This window comes from Phyllopteryx taeniolatus, chromosome 3, assembly GCF_024500385.1.
Source record: "Phyllopteryx taeniolatus isolate TA_2022b chromosome 3, UOR_Ptae_1.2, whole genome shotgun sequence".
NCBI lineage: Eukaryota > Metazoa > Chordata > Actinopteri > Syngnathiformes > Syngnathidae > Phyllopteryx > Phyllopteryx taeniolatus.
This window is the reverse complement of record NC_084504.1, coordinates 29,727,417-29,749,587: the sequence shown is the minus strand read 5'-3', so window position 1 is coordinate 29,749,587 and position 22,171 is coordinate 29,727,417. Positions and strand designations below refer to the sequence as shown.

Sequence of the window (22,171 nt, the reverse complement as noted above, 5' to 3'; positions counted from 1 at the left end):
GTCATATTTTAGAAAATTGCTTTTTAATTGCTTGTATACAAATAGTTGGGTCTCTGGAGTGCCTGCCTACTCATCAGGTGTGAAATCAAACAACCGAGTAAATTAATTTCAGACCATGTGCTTGTGAGGGAGCCGTTCTGACAATTGTCAAAAGATTTGCCACGGCAGTCACGATGCAGATGAGAAACCGACACTACTGTTACATTTTCAACAGGGTAACTTGAAATTGTAACCAATTACATTTCCAAAGAACAAAACACTCAACTAACTATAAGGTTTAAAAAAATCATTACATGTGCAGCAATGTTTGGATGTCGGTGAAATAGTGAATATTGGCAGGTTCAAATATCAATGTCATACTCAAGGTGACAATGTCCACAAAGTATTGCTCTTCTTAGCATCTGATTCATATTGCCGATCAAGAGCAGTAGGTAAAGTGAGAGTTTGAAGAAAGAAAGTAGAATGAGGGCATGTTAGAAAGGATTGAAGCGTATCTGCATTCCCGAGCTTCCATTTTCAGGAAGAGGTAACAAAAGTTCAGCCAGGGAGAAGCAGCATTCTCACAGACTGCTGAGCTACAGCCACTGAACAAGCTGTGAAAGACTCCATACAGATATATACTGCAATGGGGCTACAGCATTATAAAAAAACATTTCGAAAGTCAACAATATAGCCTAATATCATCATACAAAAGTAAAGAGTTGAGGAAGGCTAAAATTGATGATGCGTGATGGCAACAAAACAAATTCAAAGAGATAATTGGGGAGGATGGCTCGGTTTTGAACCTCCTCTCATGAGACCAGAACGAGACTAACCGCTAATTAAATTTGCTTAGAATTAACGCTGACACATTTTATGTCTTAAAGGTTCCATATTTGGGCTATTTAGACCTCCATAGAGTGAATCTCTAACAATTTCATTTCAAAAAACACCTTGGTTTTGTCACACGAGTGTCCAGAAACGGCCCCTCTGACAGCTACTTCTGATTGACCCAGTTTTGTATCCGCTTTGTCCATATTTGGCAAAGACCGCCCCCTCCCCTCCCCTTCCCTTCCCTTCCCTTCCCTTGCCTCGGTGTAGAAGACCCACCTATGAGAGCAAACGCGTTTGTTATGTTGACAGCGCTGGCTCGGGAGCGGAAAGGGAAGGCGGAGATCTTCGCTAGTGACGTAGATAAGCTCGAGAAATTCAAATGACCTGATTTCAGGCCTCTCGGCAGCAAAACCCGGGGATGTGTTGACGATTTTAATTCATATTTCACGTTTGCTGAGGCATCATAGAGACAATATGACAACCCAAATACTAGAAAAAGTTAGTTTGGCAAAATATATCCCCTTTAAAGGCGAAGAGACTAAGTTTTTAGGGATACCAAATCGACAAATTCAGCAAGTCACTCCATTAGGTACACCTCCACATTCTCATGAGATAAAATATAGGAAAACAATGCCTTTAGCTTTGAGGTAATAGCATTATTGTGAAAAACTTTATCATTGTGGTTATAGTATGTAGAAAACTGAGCATTATTATCTTTGTAAGACAGATTTTTAGACACAGCTCTTGGACTAATTAGTAATTTTCAATAACATTTTCACTTAGTCTGTCTTTGGCACGACTCCCATGTCGCGACTCACATCTATAGTACCTCTTTTCATTTTGTGTTACGCAACATAAACCGTGCTAACAAGCAACACCTGTCAATAACAGCCCAGTGTCATAGTCAATATAAGATAGGCAGTACTTGGGAGGTTCGAAGCGGCAAATACTTTTGCTGCTGCAAAGCTCTTCCTCTTCAAACGCAATCTGCCAGCAAGTTTAGCAGCTCTCAGCAATGCCACTTAAAATAAACTGTCACGTCCACAAGCATGTTGGTTACCACAGGGACTGTTTATAGCAGCAACGCCTGCTGAGCCAATTCCCCTTCCAAAAACACAAGCGCCAGTTGCAAGTTGGGATGAAAGCTTCATCGAAAAGTACACGCGGGATCCGTGTCGAGTCTTTGATGTTCAAAGTGAAATCCTCCATGTACAATCGTATTGCCGAACTGAAGGGGGAGTTTGCCGTTTTAAAACTAACAGGATTTGAATGTAGCCTCATTTCCCTACTGACGCTCCGCCCGCCCATCCGAGTCGCTGACCAAAGCAATTGTACGATTAAAAATCAAAAACGGGGGGATAAGCATACCTGTTACACAGAAACGTTGCTAAGTCCGCATCGCTTCTGAATTCTCTCAGCTGTATAGGTTTCTTAATTACGTTTTCATTTTTTATTATTTTTTTAATTGCAAACTCCCCCTTAACTGAGCAAAAAACTAATAATGTACAACATCAAACAGTACTTCAACAATATTGCAGATGTCCAATATATACTGACATTCACCTGGGCCTGTCAAAAGGCATTTTGAGACAGGCATTTTGACTAAATTTCGTTAATTGACAAACTATTACTCTATTGTTATTTTTGGAATACTTTAGTTTGAAAGGGGGCAGCCCAGTAGCATAGTAATTACTACGTCTGCCTCATAAACAAAATTGTAGTTTCCGGAAAGCAGAAATGCACAATGAATATTAAGTAAAAGACGGCATGCCTCTCTTTTGTATAAATGAGTGTTATCTACGAGCAGTCCAGGAAATGTGGTCTACCCAAATATACAGGGCAGGCCATAAATTGCCACAGAGATTTATTTATTTATTTCTGTTTTTTTTTTAAACGTTCTTATGTTTCAAATACCCTAAAAAGATGCATTTAATGAAATATTTATTTTTCCTGCATGTATTACTAACCCAAAACCCTGGGTACTGTATTTTTAGTGCTGTTTTGATGGGGTGTGAAGGAGGGAATATATGAGCGTATACAAAGAGAGGAGAGCACACACTAGATGAGAGGATGGGACTCCGGGGGGGGGGGGGGGGGGGGGGGGGTAGAGAAGTGTAATACTGGCCAGTATTTGGCCAGTATTTGCTAACTGGCTCCATACATCATAAGGAGACAGACAGAGCAGACGAGAGGTTAAAGCCACTAACGCAGCACTCGGCTCTCCACAAGCAAATGAGAGCGTGTGTAAAGCATCTCATCAATGCCCATCAACGCTGTGTGCAGCACAGCAAAAAGAAGCTAGGGAAGATTCATTAGATGAATTAAGCAATGGGTTTCATTTTTGTAACATTTTCATTACATTATATGCTGAGAAGATGAAAGGGAGAATGTAGCCGAAACAAAATGGGCCGTCCACAATTTCGTCAATGTAGTGTTCGTATTGACAAGAACTATCTTGTGTAGTCAGCTACACCTTGAGAAAAGTAACAAAAGAAGAGCGTAACGAGCTGTTTTTTTGTTTGGTTGGTTTTTTGGTTGTTTTTTGTCCTGTTTGGCTGCTAGGTCAAGCAGAAAGGAGGATCTGTGTCCCTTTTATCCCAGAATAGTTTGACTGTTTTACTTTAAGATGCCACAGTGGTTCCTTGTATTCTGATGGATTTTTATTTGAAAAATAGCTGTCTATTCTATTGCTTCATTGCAAGCCAATAGTCTCAATAAAGGTTAGCTAGCAACGTTAGCCTGTCAATCATTTAATCTGTTTCCAACAGTAAAACAGACTTGTCACGCTTATGCTGATATTCCTTCTGAACACCTCAAAAGTAAAGACAGTTTACTGTGAAGAATTAAGCACTTTGATTTCTGATTGTTGGATAAGCATGCTTTTCTTTTGCAGGGACTATTAGTGGGACATTTCAGTCTATTCTTGGTGAACTCTGGAATCTGGAATAAAATACTGCTGATAGGAAGTCTCCTTTCATTTGCCGCTAATGTCTTACATTGGACACCAATGATGGAAATGAAAAACAATTTAGTGAGATCGTAAACCATGAGTCAATGCCCCAATAACGCGGCAAGATGGAGATTCATCACACTAAAGTAGCCTGGTGTCAGTGCTACAAGATAATGAGCCACGATGAAGGCCACCAAAACCAGGGCAGAGATCACTGCCGGTATTATTAGTAGCCTCTAAGCACTCTTTAAGTATTCACATTAATATCTGCACATTTTAAAATGGTGGACTCAACATACTACAAAAGGAAGTGAAGAATCGCACATGCTGATCCACAAGCGTGCCAATCAAAAGACCTCTCATGATACTTCAATTCATAGAATTACCGTATTTTCACAACCATAAGGCGCACAGTATTAAAAGGCGCAGTCTCAGTTATGGGGCCTATTTCTCTATTTAACACATAAATAAGGTGCACTGTATTATTGGGCGCAGGCATGGTAAAACATATGCTAGCTTAAAACATATGGTAGCATGCATGCCCGCTAAAACAATGTTTTTAAAAAGGCAGCGGGAGCAAAACTGAGTTCCGTTGTACTTTATTGAAGTATTTAATGTACTCACGTTAGTTTTTAGATCAATCCTCATCAACAAATCCATCAAAGTCCTCATCTTCTGTATCCGAAATTAACAGCTGGGCAAGTTCTCCATCAAACACGCCAGGTTCCCTCTCGTCATTGTCGGAGTCAGTTTCGTTGCCGTGAGGCCCCTCAGAAATGATGCCGGCTTTTACGAAAGCTCGAACAACAGTGCAAGCAGACACGTTAGCCCAAGCATCCACAATCCATTCACAAATTGTGGCGTAACTAGCTCGGCCGGCGCTGCCTCCTAGTCTTAGTAAAGATGTGTTCGCCATCTGTCATCCATCGCTCCCACGCCGCTCGCAACTTCACTTTGAACGCCCTGTTTACACCGATGCCCAGCGGTTGGATTTCCTTCGTCAAGCATGCCGGAATGATGGCAAGCTCCGAGTTATTGCACTCAGTCGAATGGTGACTGACTGACTGCCAAATGGATTGCAGATGTCTTATGCTAATAACACAAACACCAACCGACAACGATCACATGTGGTCTGTAGTTTTCAATTAAGTCATATTGTAGCTTTTGTATAATGCTGTGTAAATTCCTGCCCAAAACCATGACACTAGCATACAACAGCCGCTAAATATTGAAATTGTGATTTTGAGAATAAATGTGCTAGGAAGACTTTTCTTTATACAGTTGGGACCAGCAAGTTTGCTCCTGTACACAGTTACACTAGCCTGGCGCCTCTACTTAACCAAGTAATTTAAAGAATAAGAAAGGTGGACTAACTGAAACTTTTTTAAAATTGATTTACTTGCTTCGGTAATGACCTTTATAAATATTGCACGTTTCATTTTTCAACCTGTATTAACAATACATAATCAACAAATCATGAAGGAATTACCTAATTTTTAGCAATATCCATTATTAATAAGTAGTGAATTTTTGAACATACGGTAATTGAACCAGCTTATCAAAAGAAGTGATATAACATGAGTCTTCAATTAAAAGTTAAACAGATCCAGTGCGGGAAAATACCTTCAAAGTGGAAGTCCACAACGTCACAATGTTTAGCACACATTATAATTCGCTCCCAAATAGTTTGTCACCACTAACTACATGACTGATTGCTGTTTTAGCGGGGGGGGGGGGGGGGGGGGGGGGGAAGGTAGGACTTTTCTTTGCATATTGCACAATTGGCTCTTGGCAGGACAGAAACAACTGTTGTGTTTTGTGGTTGTGTATAGCTTTAAAATCAAGGCTACTACTTGGCACCTACAGCTTCATTCACGCGCTTTTGATTGGACAAACTGCGGCTTGTGTTGTCGGACACACAAACACAACTACAGTGCTCCACAATGTTTCCCACTTTTTTTAACAATTCAACATTGCTGGTGGCCTGTGCAACACTGTGTACTAGTTTAGATTCTTTACGTTGCTAGTGCAGCAGACAACAAAAAGAATGTTACAATGAGTAATATTCAGGGTGGAAACGTGATGGATATGACTCATTGTTTGGGAGTTGCCTTCAATATCGAGGCGTGAGTGCTGAAGCTGACAGTGAAAAGCCTTAAAATAATACCATCTATGGTGCCAATGTCAAGCTCATTTCAGTGAACAAACAGCAGCGAGAGAGGGCAGAAAGCCCAGGGCATAAGAGCACAGCTGCTCAACATAAAATTGTCCAACACTGCCAGAGGCACGAAAGGAAAGGAGGAAAGAAAAAGTATTGTAACCGTTCTTGGTACAAGAGTATTGATTTGGTAAATGTGTAGTCTACTTTCTCACAATAGAAATGGAACAACTGAAGCAAAGCATTTTCTACAAATAATTAGCAGTCACAATCAAACACAACACAACCGCTAGGTCGGCAAGCAACCTCCAGCTCCACACATGCAAATGGGAAGTGGAGCAGGCGCAAAGAAGAGAGAGGAAGTGGGATTTAAAATGGCATGGAGGGAAGACGGACAGAGATGCAGTGAGAAGGGCAAATGGCAGAACAGGCTGCTTCTTTTCCTATCACAGCATATACCTGCATTTGCTGCATTGTAGGAGGAGGCAGCCCAATTCCAAGCATCCTCGACGTCAGATGCCAGAAGGAGATGGATGGATGACGACTTCAACTAGGCTGAGATTCACATAGCATGATGCGAAGGTTTTTCGTATGACGGATGGATAGGAGTGTGAAAGCTCCGTGTTTTTAGCCAGAGCGGTACTGACCCTGGTTGAGTTTACTCAAGCAGCCCGAGGCACAGAGGGACCGGACGGTTCTCTGCTCCCAGCATCTCCGGCCCTTCATCCCACTCTGCGCGGCCCTGATTCCACTCCACGCTCCTCGAAACGCATCGCAGGGTGGACGGGGGGAGGGCTGAGGCAGCCACTTTTTCCAGTCAGCATTGCAGTGTACACGCACACACACGCATAGTCACGCACATACGTACAGTGTGAACGCAGACGCTCCTTCCAGTCATTCCCATCCCCTCTCCTGCTGTGCTTCCGGAAATACATACGCCACACACATCCACATAGCCTTGCACATTTTCAATTCCCCTCCACACACTTCTCTCAATGCAGTGCAGACTGAAGAGGGAGGGGGGGGAGTAGAAGCGGAGAGGAGACAGGACCGGCCAGGTCGGCCAACACAGATCTGCTCAACTAAGAACAGAATGCAAAGCTCCGTCACAACCGCCTCCGCCTCGCCACCATCCCTGTCGGTCTGCTGCTGACAGCAAAAGTCGGCTATTTCTGGAAAGCTAAATGTCCTGGTATTAAGTTAGGCTACGATGCGTCAAAAAGAAACCTATGCATCAGATTAAGCGATGAAATATTGAGTCAGACAGTCAGAGTGGTGTGCCGACACCGAGGGAAAGATAACAAACACACCATCCTTTCCCTGTCTGCTCCATTAGCCTTTCTGAGAATCTTTCTTTCCAATAAGAAGCTCAATTTCACCTTTTGACCTTCCACTGAGAAGTCATTGGTACTCTACAACTGTACGTTTATTGTGAGGGTATTCGGTAAGTTATTCAAGTGCACCAATATAATGACCAAGAAGAAGAGACGAGCATGATTCCAACAGTGTCCCATTTCTTTCCATATTTTGGTATGTACCTTGACCATCTTTCCCCAATTGGAGGCAAATCTTGGTCTCGCAACACAGAGATATGGCTCGACACCAGACCTGGGCATTCCCTGACCAACCCTCATGAGGTCTTTATGCTGTCAAAATAAAATGTAAAATAAATGTGGTGCTTTTATTTTGAAAGGGCTGTTTGTTGTGTTTGTGTACATATGCGTGGACGCTACAGGCAAACACGTGCAAGAGCAGCATGTCTGAAAGTGACGACTTTTTTTCCTCGCGTTAGCAACGTTCGTATTTCCTGCACAGAGAAGGGGAAAGGGGGCTTTGCCCTGGTTAATCTTTTGAGAGTCGGAGCTAGGAACGGGTAATATTAGCTAGTATCTGGTGCGCATGTCGTTGCACTTTATAAATGTAGAAAAATTGATGCACACTCTAGACATGTTTTTCCTGCATGTTGTTAAATAGTGATATCATGTCATGTATAAATATATATTTATTTTATATGACTCATCATTTTGTTGAACATATCATTAGCCAAATGGCATAATTGCCTCAGTCATTTTTAACTCACTGTCACCGTATCAATAAAAAAAAAATAGCAATGTTCTTACGAGCAATTGTGTTTTTTTTCCTTTGTCTGTGTACAGTCTGAGTCAAGTGGACTCCTCTTGTTTTGTTTGTTGAATTATTTTTTTCTTGCTTTCCAAAAAATTTTCAAATATGACTTAGGCAACTTTGCTATTAGGCTAGCGATATCTATATATTTTTTAACAACTGTAACAACACATACCATAGCTAAACAAGTAGCATCTTATTAAAACTTACAATTTACTGGTTTGTATAAATACATCAAATTAATATGGAAGATATTTGCAGTTAGCATGTTGGCGTGGCGCTCGACAACCACAGTAGTTTCCCACGTGGCCGCTTGGCAAAATTCACGGCCCAGCCCTGGTCTACACTGAGAAAGCAATCAAGTTGGGACATTGTGTTAAACATAAATAAAAACAGAATACAATGATTTGAAAATCATGTTCAACCTATATCAGAATCATCTTTATTTGCCAAGTATGTCCAAAAAAACACACAAGGAATTTGTACACTATAAAGACAAGATATTTATTGTTCACACTGATAAACTTTATTGTTTTGAGCAAATAATCATTAACGTAGAATTTTATGGCTGCAACACGTTCCAAAAAAGCTGGGACAGGTGGCAAAAAAGACTGAGAAAGTTGAGGAATGCTCATCAAACACCTGTTTGGAACATCCCACAGGTGAACGGGCTAATTGGGAACAGGTGGGTGCCATGATTGGGTATAAAAGGAGCTTCCCTGAATTGCTCAGTCATTCACAAGCAAAGATGGGGCGAGGTTCACCTCTTTGTGAACAAGTGCGTGAGAAAATAGTGGAACTGTTTAAGGACAATGTTCCTCAACATACAATTGCATAGAATTTAGGGATTTCATCATCTACGGTTCATATCATCATCAAAAGGTTCAGAGAATCTGGAGAAATCACTGCATGTAAGCGGCAAGGCCAAAAACCAACATTGAATGCCGTGACCTTCGATCCCTCAGGCGGCACCGCATCAAAAACCGACATCAATCTGTGAAGGATATCACCACATGGGCTCAGGAACACTTCAGAAAACCAATGTCAGTAAATACAGTTCGGCGCTACATCCGTAAGTGCAACTTGAAACTCTACTATGCAAAGCAAAAGCCATTTATCAACAACACCCAGAAACGCCGCCGGCTTCTCTGGGCCCAAGCTCATCTAAGATGGACTGATGCAAAGTGGAAAAGTGTTCTGTGGTCCGACGTGTCCACATTTGAAATTGTTTTTTGAAATTGTGGACGTTGTGTCCTCCGGGCCATCCGGACTGTTATGGACTCAAAGTTCAAAAGCCAGGATCTGTGATGGTATGGGGCTGTGTTAGTGCCAAAGGCATGGGTAACTTACACATCTCTGAAGGCACCATTAATGCTGAAAGGTACATACAGGTTTTGGAGAAACATATGCTGCCATCCAAGCGATGTCTTTTTCATGGACGCCCCTGCTTATTTCAGCAAGACAATGCCAAACCACATTCTGCACGTGTTACAAAAGTGTGGCTTCGTAGTAAGAGAGTGCGGGTACTAGACTGGCCTGCCTGCAGTCCAGACCCGTCTCCCATTGAAAATGTGTGGCGCATTATGAAGCGTAAAATACAACAACGGAGACCCCAGACTGTTGAACAGAAGCTGTACATCACGCAAGAATGGAAAAGAATTCCACCTACAAAGCTTCAACAATTAGTGTCTTCAGTTCCCAAACGTTTATTGAATGTTGTTGAAAGAAAAGGTGATGTAACAGTGGTAAACATGACCCTGTCCCAGCTTTTTTGGAACGCGTTGCAGCCATAAAATTCTAAGTTAATGATTATTTTCTAAAAACAATCAAGTTTATAAGTTTGAACATTAAATATCTTGTATTTGTAGTGTATTCAATTAAATATAGGTCAAACATTATTTACAAATCATTGTATTCTGTTTTTATTTATGTTTAACACAATGTCCCAACTTCATTGGAATTGGGGTTGTAGATGGTTTTAATCATCTCATACACATATTCCAGCAGTCTTGGTATATTGGCAGAGTGGTTTCATATGCAGTTTTGCATTGTTTTTGTAGCCCCTTTATTACTGTATTGCAAATTAGTTTGTGGACCCTCGGAAGTCCGAAGGCCCAATGGCTATTAAGTCGTTCCCCTTTTCGGTACCCTTGTACGTTTATATGCTATTGTCACTCGCAATACAATTAACATTGTGATGATATATTTTTTGCTTTGTGTTAAAAACATTGGTGAAACTTCCAAATAAATACAGTAATTCAGCATCACAATAGGTTTGTAGACATATTTTTAATCATGTTACAACAGAAAAGGGTTTATGGTGGTTGGTAAGTGAGGTGAGAACTGCTGACAGGGACGAATTACTGGACTGTAAATAATAGCATAGCCTTCATGTCCCGAAGGATCTTTTGGGAAGCACTGAAGCAAAAACGCTCAACTAATTTGATACTTGACCATAATCATCTCTGTTCTCCCGTGTATGTACTTAAATCAAGCAAATGGAAACAGTACCCTTTTGTGTGATGCATGCTCATTTTATCATTGTTCTTAAAAAAATAAATAAAAATAAAAATCCAACTTGAAATAATGGAAGCAGAGGTTATAGGCATACATGCATCACATTTTAGGACATTCATTCTTAACAGTCACACAAATGCAAAAAGTAAATAGTAAAACTTAATTTAAAATAGTAAATGGTAAAAACTGAAACTGCCTCCTTTGATAAATATGAACAAAGCTGGACAAAAGTATTTTGACATTGTTGGGGTCTTACTGCTTTGAATGAAAGTCTGCTTACTTGATGCAATGTCTTGTTTAGTATTATTCTTAAGAGCAAATCTTTCACAATTCATAATTGATGCACAGTGAACTGTCCCAAGTGGAAATAAAAATCTACACAACTCTGTTCAAATACCAGGTTTTTGTGATGTAAAATATTGACGTAAAGATGAATCATTTTTATAAATTTTGCCACCATTAACTTGACCTATAACCTGCACAAGTCAATTGATTTTTTTTTTGTTTAATGTTTTTGAGGGGGGGGAAGTAAAAATAAACAACTGAAATTATGTGGTTGCACAAGTGTACACACCCTCTTATTACTGGGATGTGGCTGTGTTCAGTATTAACCAATCAAATTTAAACTCATGTTAAATGATTCAGCACACACCTGCTACCATAAAGTGCCACTCATTAACCCCGAAATGAATTTCAGCTATTCTAGGCAACCACATTACCTCACTTGTTTATGTTTACCTCCCCTCTCAAAAAATTTTTTAATTGTGTTCTACAGATTATAAGGTAGATCACATTAGTGGTGGAAAATGTTTTGAAATTATTTATCTTCGTCTCATTTATTTATTTATTTTATATCACAAAAATCTGGCATTTAAACAGGGCTTTTCCACTCTAATGCTAATCAAGTGGTTCTATGTTAACAAAATAACTATATTTCTACAGAGAAAGTACAACAAATACAGTACCATCTGCATGAGAAGACTCTGAAGGTAAAATTATGTTGGTCTAAACGTTGCTTAGCATTCATTGGAAATGTCAATGTTAAACAGGTGTTAACATTTCCCAGTTTGTTTGCTGGAAGAGAGACAGTTAAAAGCCAAACTAAACATAGCGCCAACTCATTAAGCCACTTATTGCATTAAGATACAGGAACACAAACAATCCCCGCAGCCTGAGAGAGAAAGTAACTGGGCTCATTAAAACCAGACAAACGGCTCAGTTCAAGAAACAAAACTCTCTCAATTCAGAAATTAAGGAAACCCGAAGGTGACATTTTCAAAGTTTGAGCTATTACGAAGATGTGGAAATGATATTGATCCAAGCCAAACAAATGGCATTATGTTCCAATCTGTATTTCCTCACCATCACGGAGATGTCTAGAGTCCACTAACACGAAGAACTTGAAAGACTCAACTCGAAAGCATTAAAAAAAGAAAGAAAGGAAGTCAAAACCAAAGTTTCCATGAACCACAAGTGTGAGGACTGTTGCTTCCTTTGCTAACCTGCACTCGATGAAATCAGATGCAAATACTTCATAGAACTACATCACTTTGACATTACAGTTGAATCTCAAATGTGGATGAATCCAGTCATCAAGTCAGGTGTGCAGTGACCATTCAGTCCAGTAAAAGAAATAAAGGTTCCTGAAAGCCATAGTTTGGATGTTTGACTCTGAGGGAGAAGGATCCAAAATGTTGAATAATTATGTGAATTGATTTAAACAGAGCTGAATATAAAATAGCAGCAGTTGATCACATATAGCAAAAATAAATTCAATGATTTATGAGGGACATCTTGCTTATATAATGCAATACAATAAGGTCAGCACAATGACATTTCTGTATTTCCCACATATAATCAATTGCATGGTCTGTCTACCGTTATACAGTATTTTACTAACATCAATCAGGACACCAACAGACTATGTTGAGCATGTTCTGCAGATTGTTTGTACGCTGTGCTTTAATCTCCATTTTGCCCAAACAGAGGCTTTTGTAATTTGTATTTTTAGGCTATCTGGGGTGGTCCATGTTGTGGCACAGAGGAAAATTATTATATATGTTTTATATAGCAGACATAGCTGAAGGAATATTAATATGGCAAAATAAATCCCAAAAAAAACCAAATTTCTGATTTCATTTCTGATGTTTGATATGATAGATCATGTGGTATCGAGAACATTCACTGTAGACGACCTAGCAAATCACCCTCCATTGGGCATGTCCTGACATCCAAGACAAACATGGTAATGTTGTCATCTAACATTTCGGAACATCTTCTCCGAAACAAGCACAGAAAGTAGGACGGGTGCATCACAGGTCCTACAACAAATATGTAAATAAGGCAGCTGCAGATTGATTAAGCACACTACACGACATAAGTATAGTTCTCCTTAAAACAGATCCATACAGATGTTAAATTATCAGTGGTGTCACAGTGGAAATGGGAGATAATCCATTAGCACCAGCAATAAGGGATCTAGAGTAGCTCATGTACACACACACACACACACGCACGCACACACTACACACAACATACACATGACGCTGACATAAAGGGAAGATGAGCCAAATACTTACAAGAGCAAGCCTGTGATTTATCCTTTTACTATTTCCCCTTCAGAATTCTCAGGACAATAGCAATAAAAAAAATACTCTTTCTATTCAAAAGTTTAAAAAAAAAAAACAATCTCACAGAAAATAGGGTGAAGTGCTCGCCAACAGAGACAAGGGTACCAGAAGGAGGCAGGAAAACCAGACAGCGAGTAACAAGGCGAATGAAGAAGAGCGAGTCCTGGGGAGAATGTGGGGGCGGGGGGGCTCGGGTGGTGAGGGGAAGCGTGGAGGGTGTGATACTGGAAAAAGGACAGAGAGATGGAAAGCAAAGAAAGAGTGATGATGGTTTTTCTGATCTTTCTTCACTTGTTCTCAGATTCAGGACCACGGAGAGAGCACCAGTAAGAAGAAGCTACACTAAAATGGAGTCGGAAAAGAAATTAAGTCTTAAAATATAAAAGAATGAATTCTGGACTGTAAAGTACCTGAGTGAAGATAAGCAGTATTTGAAATGGAAGGATGAACCATGAAAAAGAACAGCTATGTTATGAGCTATCATATATGTCTGCCTAAAAATGTCGACAATTTACCCAACAGGAACTCCACTTGGAACCCGAGAAACATACAAGAAGCTGTCTCGGTGCGTGTTTGCAAAATGTAATGCTCTGCAGATTAACACCAGTAGGTCAACCATAACACGTGAATTAAAATTGCAGCTGTGCACATTCAAAAGGAGCAGGGATAAAAGCAATCAGCAATGTATGCACAGCACTGAAGAGGAAGATGTTAAGATGACAGAAGTCATGTTGTATTTGACTAATGCAACAGATTTCAGCATTGCTGATAAATGTGTGTTAAGCCACCCGTCAAAGTTCAATATGATCAAATTACAAGAACTGTATATGTTATTATATAATTAAGCAACTCTGCTGACTTGTGAACCTATTGTGCTGTTTCATGTGTGTAAACCAAGTTAATTTAAGACCATATTTGAATTTGAAAATGAATGTCTATTTGACATTCATGCTCCATTTAAAAAAAAAAAAAAAAAAAAAAAAAAAAATGAATCCGAAGCTTCTCGGAGTCACTCAGTACTTGAGTATTTTTGTGTGTGTGTCTTTCACTGAATACTTACTTTTTCGATCTTTTTGTTTAAGCACTTGGTTTCAGCTGCGGTTTTTTTTTTAAAGAGTGCTCTGTAAATGAAGTGGAGTTGAGTCGAGTACTCTTACCCAAGTAATTATTTGGAGGACTACTTTTTACTTTTACTTGAGTAATATATATATATATATATATATATATTATCTAAACTAACAGTACTCTTGAAAAACTATTTTTGGCTCCTCTACCCACCTCTGATGACCGCACACAACTGTATATCTTCTACCTTCCACAAGCACCAATATTGACGTGAAGGGTGGGTTCATACTGAATGAACAGTGCCATCTGCTGAACAAACCCTCAAAGTGGCGCAAAGCCCTTGAAACTCAGTCCAAGCCTGATTTAAAAACACGTAAACATGAATGCCAATGAAGACTTGTAGGTACAAAACAAAAAGTGCTTAAGTAGAGGGTTGACAAGTAGTTTAACAGGGTTAAGAATGTTGCATCAATTAGATTAAAAAAACAATAACAATGTAAAACTGCATATAATATTAAAATATTACACAAAATGTCCCACAAAAGCATACTGAGGTGCCTTAGAAGTGGGTTCATACACACAATGCAGTAAATCTTTGCACACAATGAGGATCAATAGCAGCTCTTTGCTCCTAACAGAAAGGGGGAGCTTCATGAACTGTGAGGTGTGTTTGCCCAACTGTGACAAACGAGATGTTCACTCCGACAGCGAGGAATGCCAGATTCTGATAAGCGCTCACAACAAACAAAGTCACCCACTGTGCACACTCAACCACCAGCAAACCCCAGTCAGATACTGTATGTACTTCATTCATATCCTAACTGTCTTTGAAATCTTATTATTATTGAGCATGAATTTCCTACCCTCCTCCTTTCAAGAATTACTTGTAATTCCTCATTTGACAAATGAAATGAAACACACGCTTCATCAGTGTGAGCTGAATGCCATATTTGACAAGATAACATGAAATGCAAACCCCATCCCTTATATTTACTGGCGGGCTAAACTGCATTCCCAGTCTATATTTAGTGATCTGACTTTCAAATTGGGGCCAGAGGAATATTTAGCCTCGCTCAGTCTGTCAGCTTCCTCTTAGTGACAAAAGAGGCTTTGGGATAAAGCCAGTAAGAAAAGTGGAGGGAAAGGTCTCCCTTTCTTCCCGCAGCTTTTCCCACAGCCTCTGACCAGCAACAGCAGCCAAGCATGCATGCCCTTGGAGATGACAATGCTGTGTTGTCACGCTGCCTTGTCCTCTGCTTTGTTTTCCCAAAAGGAGACAGGATACTTGGCTGCCCTCTCCTGGCACAAGCAGGAATTCCAACGGTGTCAAAGAAAGGGCGTGAATGGAAACATTACCTCGGCGGAATTTCAAATATCAGGGCACAAATGAGACCAGCATCTAGACAAAAGTCTATTATCTCTATCAAAGTATATATAAATACAAACACGTAATGATAAATAACACTAAAAAAATATATACACTGATTGCTGCAGTTGCACTCAAAATTAACCCGATGTTGTAATGATTTATTGAAATTATCACCAATGCTCCGCTTTCTCCAAATAATTAGCTTCCTGGTCTTACTTACCAGATTGGTCGTTCATCATGCGAATCGCTTTAGCTTTGGCCAACTCGAGGGCTGTGATCCATCGCTGCCGCTCCACTTCGGTACTAGCTTTCAGGTGGTATGTGCGGCCACCACTGCTCAGGACAATATTGCAGGCATCCTCCGTGTCGATGTGAGCAGTGGCCAGATTGATTGTCCCGCGACATGTGTGCGCCATCTCCGCCTGTGTCCTGCAACAGAAAACATGTATGGAGTGTCAAGTTGAGACAAGAAATATTTTGTGCACGCTCCGCTGTTTAGCAGGCCGTGGACGCGTCAGAAAACAGTTGCATTGTCTCCTCTGATGTGGAGAAAAACAAAAAAACAACAACAAAGAAAAACTGTGTGAACAAAGACAAACACTATGTGAATGGTGATTTTTTATTTTTATATTTTTAAACAAAAGAGGGAATCAAAAGCAAAACAGCAATGGAAGTAGAGGTTTTTTTTGGGGTGGAGGGTTTTGCTGGAAAAAAGCAAATAACTGCAAGTAATTGACACCTCCTCCTCAACCCCTGAAAATAGCCTATATAAATTGTTTCCAACAGTGGTTTCAAACATACGGCCCGCAGCCCAAAACCAGCCCACTAGGGGGTTCAATCCGGCCCAAAAGATGAATTTGAAAGTGAAAAAATACATAAGACATTGTGGTGCTGGGCGCTAAGGATCATTTTGAGAATTATGCTCCTGTAGAAAATGGAGTGATAATAATTTCTAATTTTCTTAAATTGATTGAATTATAAAGTGCAATACTACATTTTTCCGTTCCAAATACCTGTAACGTTAATTTTTTTGTGCCTTAAAATAAAATCACTGTGGTCAGTTATTTTGCACATGTTGATGACAAACTAAAGCAACATTTTCTCAAGAAATCTGAGGTTATTTTGTAAAAGGATTAAAAATAAGTCATTACATCTAAAGATTTTCTTAATGTACTTGCTTTGTTTTGCATTATAACAAAAGGGAAAAACAGGGTCATTTATTATTATATTAAATATGGTATGATTTTTGTTGTCCGGCCCCTTTGACATCAATGATGTATGTAGCAAATGAACTAGAGTAAGATTGACACCCCTGGTTTAAACTGTAAATATAACACAAACTATTTTCATCTAGTTTAGATTATCATTTCAAACAATGCTTCGATATGATCACCCATCGATATTTATAAAAAAAACAAAATAATAAATTTTAAAAAAAAAGCCATTTAGGAGCATCCGGTCATGTGATTCATCTGTGGGTGCTAACACCCATTCAGTAATTCCAAAGTGAGGCCTCACTGCCACCAGCAGCTGCCTCTTGAAGCACTAAGCTCGACAACAACTCCAGTCACAGTTGACGCTGACAAGGTGGCTCCCGCCTCATTATGGTCTGTAGGAGTTGCCGCTGACTCCCCTCGCGCAGCTTTTACTCGCCGGTCTTAATCCACAACAAGCAACACATTCAGCTGTGCAGACAGGGCCACATGAGGGGCCACGAGAAGAAGTCAACAGCCAAGTTTTCTTCCTCCAGCTCAAGATGCACAGTGCTTGTGCTAAATAGGTCAACAAGCTGGATGAATATGTGCAGATCCAGAACGACACAGTGGGGAACTGAGGCCATGCAAAGCCCGTGGATTCATAGAATTGCATACGTGAACACTAAATCACAGGAGCATTGTGGCGCACGGGGGAACAGGGGAAGAAGCTCAGGGCAGGTTGTCCGTGCTGACACGGTGCATACAGGGACAGGACGACGAGGAAATGTCACAACACCCAGCTGGAGTATTTAGATAACTTTGTTGTGGCTTACAATGTTGTATCACACAACTCAGTGGGAGAGTAGCAGAGAAATGCTGATGAGGACAAAGGGAACAGAAGATAGGAACGTCAGAGCAAATCAATTCAAAAAGGACAAGCGCTGAAACAATTAGATAGGCAAGACTCTTTCTTGAACTTATCACCTTCACACATAAACGCTCTTGGTCTATCTTCGTATGCCTGACGCCAAGACCAACAAAAACAACACGAAATATGTTAGACTAGCCACATGCCTTGTGCCAGTCAGCAGTAAGGATAATGATCACGGTTCAGGTCGGGTTCGGCCGTCGAGACGTGGCCAAGGTTGCCTCACTCGCTTTCATGCACCCAACGCTTGGATTTGCAAAGCAGGGGTGGCCATCCCACCGCTCTTCAGTCAATTGTACCTCACATGAAACATTAAATTTAGCCTTTGGAGATCTAGAGATAATCTTTAGCAACCAGGTAGCAGTCAAATCAGCCTTCAAGCGGACATGCAGGATGAATGGAAAATTTACTTTTTTAATTGCTCTTGTACAAATAGTTGGGTCTCGGTGGTACCTTCCCACCCGTCAAGGTTGAAATTAAGCCAGTGAGTAAAGCTTTTGTTAGCTGCCAATTCCCAAAAAATGCATCTCTGAGCTAGTCAGTCTGAATTTCACCCCACTGCGGCATAAGGGTGGGGCTTATTTACAAAATCATCTCCACATACAGCTGGCCAGAATCTCGCCGCCGGGCAAGCACTATCATGTCAAAGAAACGGTAAGCAGCGCTGCAGTCTGAGCGCAGATTAGTATTACCTAACAGTGCTACCCACATTAGCTTCTGACAACCGGCACATATTAGAATGTTCGGCAAAGTTGGCATGACATGGAGGCTGAAGATGTGCTGACTCCACAAGTGAAAATGTACGTCTTCATGGAGGGATCTCTTATCTCGTCCGACTCTTTGCTGCTTGAGAACCGGTAGCCGCTTGCTTAGCCACAACGCCCTAACTCAGCCCTGAGTCATCATCACCTTATAGTGAGTGTACGTGTGGGGAAAATGTCTTCTTCTTCTACAGAACATGTACATCCAATGAGAACATTTTGGTACACCTGCACAATCTAATCAGATCCAATATCAGATCAGATCAATCAAAATTTCTGACAGAAGAAGAGACAGGAGACACACCAAACACAACCTGAGCCAGTACTTATCTTTTGTGGCAAAAGGAGAAGCAGTCGCTCTCTCAGCGATCTGGAATCTTCTGAACGTCTGCCTCCCCTGTGCCCTTTTTATTAAAGCTTGAGCAGGATGTATCACATTCCATGACCTTTTAAGGACTTGTTTGTTGTCAAGATGTGGTCAGTGTCTCACGGTGTGGGGGTTTGTGCCTTGTGGAATCTGCATTGCAGCACCTTTCCAAACTGCTCGTTTCCAGTGAACAAGGGTGCTGTCACCTTAATGCAGTTACAGCAACAATGTGTTTTTATCCGATAATATATACAATTTTTCCATCAAGTGGTGTAAAATTGCACTGCACACGCCCATTTTCGTACAAGTTTGTCAAGGAGGTAAAAGACTTCCACAAAGGAAACGTCAGTGGTTCCTCGATTATAGTGTAGCTTCTCCGCAGAACCTTCTCGATGCGCAATACCCATTTAAGACAATTGAAATTGTTCCTTAAAATTGTGGCATAGGAGCTAGGAACATTGAAGAGATAGAGAAATGAGATCCACCCTCATTTGAATTCATTGTCTCTTTGGAACAATGTAATGCTATTGACAAATCCCAAGCACCAGTCGCCACGCTGCCTACGCTCTCTTCTGTGGAAACGCACCAGATCTTTCTGTTCCAAACTACTGTGGTGAGCTGAACTGGTGAAAAGTTGACTTCACAGTGCTTCTTTCCTGTGGTTGAGAGGGAAGTGTGACAGGCCTGCTCTTCCATGAAAGACCAGAGCAGATTCACCGATATGGCAGATCAAGCAGCATTTAGCCATTTAATGCTGTGTAATCTTCTCTAAAGCAGCCAGACAGATCTCATTTAAGAGAGGTGAAAGAAGAGCAGAGAGCATTAAAACTAGAAGGGAAAGCAAATTAGGCAATTGAAAATGGAATGAAGAATTGAAATAATCTAGTTAAGAACTGTGCAATAAGGCAGCCTGGGTGAAAAGGCAAAAAAGAAAATGGAAATGGTGCATCTCAATAAAAGTCATTACAATTTAACATAGGCAGGTGCTGAGTGTGGCAGTTGAGGCTTTGATTACGCTGATCTGTCGATGCGCTTTGCCTTCTCAGTGACAGGTTAAGGAGTGAAACATTTTTGCTTTCGCAACGACAGGCCTTTAGAATTAAAGAGCTCTCTCAGATCATCGGCTGGAGCTCTACTTGCCACGAGTACTGTCCGCCACCACAACTCATTTATGTCAAGCGAAATCTGAGCTTTTAAAAAAAAAAAAAAGTAAAAAGAGTGCATCTTATCACACTGTTTGTCAAGTATCTCACCTTTTGTTTCATCCCCTCACTTGTGCAGTTTTTCTACAAGTGCTATACATGCTGTCCAAATGAGCTACATCAAAAATTCTGCACCTCCGAAGACAACAACCCTCCGTTTTGACTGCCAGTGTCAAAGAGCTAATAATTTCAGTATCTTAATTCCCCTCACCGTCACCAGTTTAATAATTATTATATGTGGAAATTACAAAAAAAAAAGTCATATTCTTAATCTATGTTGACTGAATTACAATACGACAGGAAACAAACATGTCATCCCTTAACATGCAGATAAAGGTTTACACTTAATATGTCAGGTCTGACATATTTTTGTCGTAACAGTAGGGGGAAAAAAAAAGCCCTCAGGTCGGACACAAAGTGGGCAAAGGATGCGACAACAAACTGTCTGTGCTCAGATGTCGCGCTGGGATTGGCCTTACAACATAATGGACTATTAATAGAGGCCAGTGGCAACAGGCGGCTCTGCTTTCACCATCTCTGTGTCAAATAAAACGGACCTGATGACAGCAGACAACAAGGCTTCTTGAGAAAGTGTGCTGATACAATAGCACTGGCTGGACTGTTCTTCTCATGGACCTTGCTCCCACCAGCAGAATTAGAGGAATGCTAAAGATGAGGTAAAATGGGTGGGAAACCTACAGCCTGTGGACAGAGAGCATTTGAGCCAGTCTGCCATACAATACTAAAAACAAAGGTTACAAACGGCAATGGGCGAGCCGTGGCCAAGTGGTGTCACCTGCCACCATGGGATCCCAGTTCATCGACCGGCAGAAAGATGTGGGCAAAATAAACTTCAGCTTGTCAAATGAGGACTGACACAGCTTGGGGGGGGATGCAGAAACTAGCAAATTTAGTTACTCAACTTGAAATATTGGCCTGTTTAATTGAATATAAAACCTATGATTCTGTTGTATGAATGGCAACAGGTGGAAACGCATGTTAATTGACCTTTTGCCATCGAGTAGAAGAGGATTAAATTGTTCTTCCTGACACTATATGGCACTGGCATACTGTTAGATAAACAAAGATACGTTATTTGTTGTAAATGAATCGTCATTTTGCAAAAATGAAATGGGGAAACAAGTTCTCACGCGATACCTGTTGTCTCACAGCAATACTGTATTGTTTTTATTGTTTCCTTTGTTTTCATCTGCCCACGCCTGTGGCTCGTATGCCCCTGCAAGACACACCTGAGCCACAGGTGTTGGGCACAATAACATATCGTTTTATTGCAAGAAAGACTAACTAGCGATTAAAAGGGCCATAAAAATAAACAGGTGACCATATGTTGACAAATGCGTAAAATGCAACTTGACTCTCATGACGAATGAAACTAGCTAGCTTGGCGAGCTAGCAGAAATCGTTAGCACAAATGGTCACATTTGTGACACATAACATAGTCGGGGAAGCGCTAATGTTGTCGCCACTGCAAAACCAGCTGTCACTTCAGACAAAACGACCACGTTGTTGTTGTTGTTGTTGTCAGCTGGCCGCCTGACGGGCAGCGCCAGTTAGCCTGCTAGCCATCCAGCCGCGGTGGCATCCAGCTGTGGTGATGCACCCCCGCCTCACGCTAATATGATTAGTTCTTCGCACCAAGCCTGTTGACTGTTTTGTCCGTGTGTTTTTACCTGTAATACGACAGCAGGCCGTTGCTCAGGACGAACCATCGCCGCTGGTACCCTTTCAGGTAGTTGGTCCATTTAAAAAGCCAACCTTTGTAAGTATCCGAGCCCGCTGCTGGCGGGGCCGCGGTGGAAGCGGATGCCGAGCCCTTCCCTTGCTCGCTCATCCTCCGCTCAGCCGCACGCAGGTTTAGCCGGCGACAGGGACGACACCACCACCGCCTGGATAGCGAGCGTGCAAGTCCGCGGTGACGAAAGGTCGAGGCGGAGGAGGGTCGGAGCGGAGCAGGGCAGAGCAGAAAGAGACGTGTGCCCTCCTTTTCACATGACGCCGGAGTGCATAATCACTACCTGATGGAACCGTCGTCGTCCTCAGCAAAACGGTCAAAGTATATACTGTACACTA

The 22,171-nt window shown here is 41.1% G+C and overlaps 1 protein-coding gene across 3 annotated transcripts in view; it reads right to left on the bottom strand.

The window, feature by feature from the left end:
- The window catches only part of osbp2b (oxysterol binding protein 2b), a 36,226-nt gene extending 14,072 nt beyond the window's left edge, over positions 1 to 22,154 (bottom strand). The window contains exons 1-2 of one of the 3 annotated variants that reach the window (XM_061768423.1): positions 21,772 to 22,154; positions 15,847 to 16,055 (exon numbers count right to left, since the gene is read on the bottom strand). In XM_061768423.1, coding sequence (XP_061624407.1) covers positions 15,847 to 16,055; positions 21,772 to 21,932 — 370 coding nt within the window. In that variant the 5' untranslated portion in view covers positions 21,933 to 22,154. Of the gene's footprint in view, positions 1 to 6,380; positions 6,688 to 15,846; positions 16,056 to 21,771 lie in introns of those variants that run through there. The other 2 variants (XM_061768424.1, XM_061768426.1) reach the window with 2 other exon arrangements.
- Between the last annotated feature and the right edge of the window lie 17 nt (positions 22,155 to 22,171).